We start from the raw sequence: 7,874 nt of genomic DNA on the forward strand, positions 1-7,874 counted from the left end.
TACGATTTTGGCCGATCGAGCGAAGATCGGTTCTCCAATAGTGCTCATTGATTCCACTAATTAAGAACCGCTAACTACGTTGGGTTTAGAGCCCAGCATATATGATGAGAGGTTGACGGTTAATTTAGAACATTAGCCCCTAGTGTGAACATAGCCCTAGAGTTCCGTGGTGGGCATGCTAGCCACCATCGGTCACTGTCGTATATGCCGTAGAAGTGACGGCGTCTCGCCAATACTGTTATCACGCCACAACAATCGAATCTCTCAAAAAATCTCGGCAAACTCTCACACTAGAAATGCTGTGGCTTTGGCTCAGCATCGCTATTTATACTAGTGGCTACCAGCCTACTAGTACAGCACATCGATCCTACGGGCATGGAGGACAAGGTGTTGCTCGCTGTGGGCGCATCCCTTGTGTTGGTCTTCCTGTCCAAGCTGATATCATCATATGCCAAGAAGCCGAGACTGAACCTGCCGCCGGGGCCATGGACGCTGCCGCTGATCGGCAGCGCCCACCACCTCGTGTCCTGGAGCGAGAGCGTGCACAGCGTCATCGGGAAGCTGGCCCGGGAGCACGGCCCCGTCATGCAGCTCTGGTTAGGCGAGGTGCCCACGGTGGTCGCGTCGTCGCCGGAGGCGGCGCAGGAGATCCTCAGGGACCACGACCTCATCTTCGCCGACCGCCACTTGACCAGCACCACGGCGGCTATCACCTTCGGTGGCACGGACGTGGTGATGGCCCAGTACGGCGAGCGGTGGCGCCACCTCCGCAAGCTGCTCACGCAGGAGCTGCTGACCGTGGCGCGGGTGCGGTCATTCCGGCGCGTCCGCGAAGAGGAGGTGGCGCGGCTCGTGCGCGACCTGTCGGCCGCCGCAGCGTCCGGCGCCACCGTGAACCTTACCGACATGGTGAACAGGTTGGTCAACGACACCGTGCTCCGGTGCTCCGTCGGGAGCCGGTGCAAGTACCGTGAAGAGTTCCTGGCCGCGCTGCACGCCATACTACACCAGACGTCGGCGCTCAGCGTCGCCGACCTCTTCCCGTCCTCCAAGCTCGCGTCGATGGTCGCGACAGGGCCACGGAACGTTCTCGCGAACCGCAACAAAGTGGAGCGCATCATAGAGGAGATCATCCAAGAACGGAAGAACCAAATCGAAACGGACATGATGAGCGGCAACGACGACGTTGGCGATAAGGCGGCGGTGGAGAGCAAGTCATGCTCTCTCGACGTGTTGCTCAGGCTCCAGAAGGAAGGCGGCACGCCAATTCCAATTACAAACCAAGTTATCACCGTTCTTTTATGGGTGAGTAAGCTTCACATCACTGTTTTTTAATCATTTAGCATGTCGTCTTTGGTTTAGGAACAGGGTGTTATTTATAGGTTAGACTATCCATTTTTTTTAAGGGATGGACCTTTTTTTTTTTTTTTTGAGATGGATGGTATGATTCGCATATGAGTGACAAGAAAAAAAGTGGGTTGGATTAGTCCGTCAGGTTTTGAGGGATATGGTTGATCCAGATCTTAGTGACACATTCCCTTTTAGGAATGAATACAGTCTAACTGTTCCAAGCCAAACACCCTCAAAAAGAGTTTTGAGGTTTCGACTTGTCCAATCCACCCCATTCAACAAACCCAACACATGCTTAAGTTAAGTTTTAACTTAACTTAAATGAACCCAACACATCCTTCCATTTAAAACTTGCCCCATGAAATTGTGTTTTTAACAAGATATGGGAACAACAACCTGGTAAATTAATTGAGTAAACTTTCCCTTTAATATGTGCATACTCATTCAATCTATGTATTCATGGTAGATTAGGGGCAATGTTCAATCATGAGAAACAACATTAATAGGGGAATGAAAATTACGGTAAGTGCTACTTCCTCCGTTTCACAATGTAAGACTTTCTAGTATTGTCCACATTCATTTAGATGTTAATGAATCTAGACAATATATATATATATATATATTCATTAACATCTATATATAAGTGGACAATGCTTGAAAGTCTTACATTGTGAAACGGAGGGAGTAATATGTATGAAATTTGCTACTCTCTCCGTCCCACAATATAAGAGATTTTGAATTTTTGATTGCAACGTTTGACCACTCGTCTTATTCAATTTTTTTTGCAAATATAGAAAACGAAAAGTTGTGCTTAAAGTACGGTAGATAATAAAGTAAGTCACAAATAAACTAAATAATAATTTCAAAAAATTTTGAATAAGACGAGTGGTCAAACGTTACAAGCAAAAAACCTCAAAATACCTTATATTATGGGACGGAGGGAGTAGAAATTATGTTTAACATAGAACATCAATGTTATACTATATTCAGTTTAATGGTTATGGTAAATTGAAATATTTTAAAATTCCAAAAATATTTTAATTTTATTTCTTACACCTAATTAAAATATGTGGTTTTAAAATAACCATTTATTTCTCTTGCAAGTATTATATTTGTTTTGCACATTACTTGGATGCGTCATTGAAATGTAGAAAGAGTTGTTATGGGTCATTGACACAAGTGCAGAAAATATGTTTCTAGGTGGCTTATAACATGTTTTCACGGGTGTTTCTTGACCCACCTTGTGAGGGCTTGAACAAAGGAAGTACATTTGCAGGCTCATGAAAGAACCACACGTGAAAATGGATTTAGACAGACGTATATCTTATGTTCCCATCAGCAAAATACATTTACAAATGATGATTTCTTATATATGGTGGCCACCTGTGGATACAAGTTTTTGCAGGCGGTTCAGTTCAGAAAAACCGCCGGCACAAAAAAAAAATCTAGCTGCCATGTAGCACGGCGAGCCCATACAAACCATTGGGAGATCTCTTGTCAGAATATATTCACGTCAATCACATTACAAATTCTTAACCACATTCACATTAACTGAACATTATAGATTGTGCCAATTGTGTTGATCATATATATATATATATATATATATATATATATATATATATATATATATATATATATATATATATATATATATATATATATATATTATCCATATCCACATTTGGATGCAAAATACATACTGAAAATGATAGTTTTAAGTCATACAAATCCAATCTATACATCTGGCTCGCATGAGATATATATATAGCATAAATTCTATCTACGCTGTCTTCTCTAAACATTTGCTCAATATGAATCAATGCATATAGCTAATTAAGCACTTTGTTTTGCATCAACATACCGATCCACTACACTTCTAAGGCTGGTTTCTTAGGTGAGGGTTGGGAACCCTCACATTTGACACAGAAAACGGAGCAATGGATGAATGCGTGATTAATTAATAATTAGCTTAAAAAAACTTCAAAAATGAATTAATATGATTTTTTAAAGCAATCTTTTTAAAAAACTTTTGCAAAACACACACCGTTTAGCAATTTGAAAAGCGTGCGCGTGGTAAACGAGAGAGTGAGGTTGGGAACATGGACATAAGAAAAGATTGTGAAAAGGCTCTGCTCCGAAAAAAATAGATGAAGCACTAATGCTTGTTGTCGCAGGCAATTTTTCCTATGGCTGATTTCTCTGTAATTTCCCTATACCTCCCATGCATCCAATATATACAACTAGAGAAGCAAGAGACCGAGTAGATCTATTAACACCCTAAATGCCACCAGATGAAATCACCCTCGGCAGTGTTCAAATAAGCAACAAAGCAAGCAACTGTCATTATACACAAGCAAGCTTAAATCTCCGACGATAGCCGTCGATAGCAGTGTAAGGACAATGTACCAGGATGTTTTGTGGTTATGGTGGGACATCCCGCAGGAGGTTGTCACTTAGATGCGGATGCATCACCTTTGCCGGAGGCGTATGGGAAAAGTAGGATGAGTGGAGATCTTGCAGGGAATGGCGGCGTTGGCAGAGCAAGTGGACAACCGGGGTGGAGCTCGTGGATCTAGCGGGTAACCATGGTGGTGCTGGTTATTTCGGATAGAATACTACTCCTAGACTTAAATCACTGAACCACTCTGGTCGATTTATTATGTCTAAATGATTTTTGCATGCAGCTTCTTTTGAAATACAGCTATAAGTTAAAAATCTTTTCGTATGCGAATGACTTAGCAACCAACCGTGGAAACACTTTATAGAGGCAGATGCGCACCGCTGGTTGCATGCATTGGTGGGCTTGCTTGTCCATAAATATTTAGAAATATTTGCGTAGGTGGACAACCTAATTATGCAGGCTCCATGTGCATGTAATTCTAAGATAAAAATGAATTTCATAGAGAATTCACATGGATTCTGATTAAGGTAAAAAAACTTATCTATGTGGTACTTACTACATGTGCTTCATTTTGGTTAGGTATCTTTATCCTTAAAATACTTTCATTACAAGGGTCACTCTCTATTGTTACCATGCGTACCATGTGACCTTAGCTTGCTAGATATCATGACATTTGTGAGAATACATAGTATTAAATTTATTAGTTGAAGGAGTTATTGACCTAACCAAATTGAAGGAATTATAGTAAGGGTCACTCTGGAATTTTGTTAATCACAATCGGCCTTCGTACAAAATTTCTATAAACTTTTGAATAAAAAGTAAAACCAGTTGAGACCACATGTCATTGAGAAGACTAATTTCTATGCGTCCACTTGTAAACTACTCTAGATACCATATTATAAGAGATTAGATTCAGCATATATTAATTTGGGTTAAATATTTAGTTTTAACATATACTCCTTCCATCCCAAACTATAAGACGTGCAACAACCACTAATGCAAAGGCCAAAAAAGAATTACTATCTCCTACTCATTTTCATCACAGCAATAAATACAATAAGTACACCCGATGGGATTAAATCTTGAGGGTGAAGGATTTTAAAAACGACGGATTTAGAAGAGTGGGTGTGCTAGTTAATTGCTTGCATGCATGCCTGCACGCACGCCATGTATTTTGAAACATTGAAAAAATATATATAGTTGTACTTATATTTTATTAGGATGGAGGGAATTATTACTTGCAACAAAAGATTTAACATATATTTTAATTTGAACGAAAGATTTACTAGCATATAAAACATGGCAATATATTAAAAATCAAAACTTTATCCCTAAATTACATACTGCCTGGGCCGGTCTGGTGTCATGGCCCTAGCAGCTGGCCCATCCAGGAGTACGTGCTAGGAGGCGGGGCCATGGGCCGTGGCTTTACGTCTTCCTCCGCTTGTGCCGGCGGCCCCTCCCAGCTGGTCGGTGGCCTCCACCTCGTCTTGCAGCTCCACAGCCTCTCACTCTGGCCCCCCACCTACTGTGCCTCAGTTGCCCTGGCCGGCCACACTCTGGCACCTCGCCTTCACACCGTGACCAGGACCTCGTCCTCGGGCTCCACATCCATGCCGTCCATAGGCCATGTACAACGCTCCACTCTGACCTGTGGTCTCACGGCTCCCACGTCAGAGCTGAGCCCACGTCAGAGCCGAGCCGAGCTCGTAGCCGAACGAGGTTCCACAGGCCGGAAGCGCGCTTGCAGAGGGAACGCTTGAAGCGCCGCACCTAGGCTCGGGAGCCGCTAAGCCACGACTCGAAGACTAGCATTGGAGGAGTCGGAGCCCCACGTATCGCTTCGTCCGGTCGGTCCCCGCGTGCACCTGCCCCAAATCCCCATCTCGCTGTGGTTGTCGTCGCCACTCACCGCCGCCATTGTGGTCGCGTCGCTGCTCACCAGATCCGCCGCCAGATCCGGTGAGCTCATGGTCGGAGAAGCACCGTCGCCGACGCTTGCGAAGAACGGAGGGGGAGAGGAACTGCCGTCGTCGTTGTGGTCTCGTCGCCGCTCGCCGGCAAATCCGCTGCTGTTGTGGCTTGTGTCGCCAGATCCAGCGAGCACGAGGCTGTATCCGCGCTGCCCAACTCTCTCTCGTTGTCGGAGAGCTCGAGCTCGAGCGCCGCCGATCCCGTCGCCCTCTGCTCACCTAGAGAGAAGGAAAGGGGAGATGGGGATCTCGCGGCGGCGTGAGGGACAAGGAGGGAATAGGTCTCACCGGCGAGCTCACGGGGTAGGGGAGGGGTCTGGTCGGCAAGGTGGACTAGGAGAAGAAGGAGAGCGCCGGTTTCTTTGGAGAAGAAGAATACGAGAATGCTCAGCAGAGAGAGGGAGAGAGAATAAAATAGATGGTTTCTATGGAGAAGACGAGAAGGCTCGGGAGAGAGAATAAAAAAGAGAGGGGGAGAGGCTGACAGTGGGTCCATATGGTGTTTAGGGGTGCATATATACTTCTTTTAATTGTTATAAGGACCAAAATATAAAGTTTTAATAGGTTTTATAATAAGATACACTATCAGAGCTGACATATAAATAGATAGTGGCTGAATGCAAAATACGTTTTGGAGTGGTTTCCGCTGTGAGTAGTGTGACCTTTGTGTGGTTCTATCCTATGTGGCGTCTTGAGATCACTGGTGCCTGCAGTGGTCTCCATTGTGCATGCCCTTAGGCCCATCTTCCTCCACACTCACCTCGCCCTCCCTTGTCCTCATCATCATCGTCGTTTCATTGCTGTCGTTTATGTATTAAGAGTAAAAAAAATCAATGAAACAAAGAAATAGTTCAATGCTCAAGATTGATTTTTTAGCTCTTACTTACCTGAGGTAAGATGGAGCATTGTGAGCTCGTAGTATGAAGATAGACAGAGAACCTACGCCTACAAAACATAGTTAGCTTTTTTAAAAGAAAATAAGCAAGATGATTACATCCTAACCTCTCTATTTAGAATAAACCCAACCATAAAGTTTTATTTACATAAATAGCCTCGAATAAGGGTCAAGACCTCCTATGAGATTAAATAAGAAAGCATACATATAACAATATTGTATACAAAAAGATAGTAATGTTTTACTGAAAAAATGGCATCATGCTTTGTACAGCAGGTTTAGGCTGTATGTTCAGGCGCGTATTGTGCAAGTTTAGGTGGTAATGGATAAAAAAGATTTCTGGTGATTAGTAAATTATTAATTACAAAAACCATCATTCCAGGACATGTTTGGGGCTGGCACGGATACGTCGTCTACAACACTGATTTGGACCATGGCAGAGCTCATGCGCTCCCCAAGAGTAATGGCAAAGGTGCAGGCTGAGATGCGGCAAGCCTTCCAAGGGAAAAACACCATAACTGAAGATGATCTTGCCCAACTAAGCTATCTAAAGATGGTATTAAAGGAATCGTTTCGATTACATTGCCCAGTGCCGCTATTGTCCCCTCGCAAGTGCCGTGAGACATGTAAGATCATGGGCTATGATGTACCCAAAGGTACATCTGTATTTGTGAATGTGTGGGCAATATGCAGGGATAGTATGTATTGGAAGAATGCCGAGGAGTTCAAGCCAGAGAGATTTGAAGATAATGATATAGAACTTAAAGGGAGTAATTTTAAGTTTCTTCCATTTGGCTCTGGTCGTAGAATATGTCCTGGGATAAATCTTGGGTGGGCCAACATGGAATTTGCCTTGGCTAATCTTCTCTACCATTTTGATTGGAATCTGCCCGATGGAATGTTGCACAAAGATCTTGATATGCAGGAGTCGCCCGGTCTTGTTGCTGCTAAATGCTCTGACCTAAATGTGTGTCCAGTTACTCACATTTCTTCGAGCTGTGCGTAAATGCCAGTGTAACACAATGCATCTTCAAAAAGATCAGAACAGCGCCCATAGTATATGTATGTACTGCCAGATATATATATGGGGTTGGTATATATGTGTGCTGTTAGATATGGGGTCTTCGCGATTTCAAGATAACTTATGTACCTGAGCAGAAAAAACATATTGAGCCTACTTATGTACGTACTTATGCTCTTAATAATTGTACTGCCAATGAAATAATTAAGTGTGTATCTTGTACATATAAAA

At 43.4% G+C, this 7,874-nt stretch overlaps 1 protein-coding gene across 1 annotated transcript; it reads left to right on the forward strand.

Moving 5' to 3' along the window:
* The first annotated feature begins 289 nt into the window (after positions 1–289).
* Positions 290–7,874, forward strand: LOC4342731 (ent-cassadiene hydroxylase-like). The gene is made up of 2 exons (XM_015792419.2): positions 290–1,305; positions 7,005–7,874. The coding sequence occupies exons 1-2, from the start codon at positions 376–378 to the stop codon at positions 7,626–7,628; spliced, it is 1,554 nt and encodes a 517-aa protein (XP_015647905.1). The 5' UTR covers positions 290–375; the 3' UTR covers positions 7,629–7,874.

Source organism: Oryza sativa, chromosome 7 (genome assembly GCF_034140825.1).
Source record: "Oryza sativa Japonica Group chromosome 7, ASM3414082v1".
NCBI lineage: Eukaryota > Viridiplantae > Streptophyta > Magnoliopsida > Poales > Poaceae > Oryza > Oryza sativa.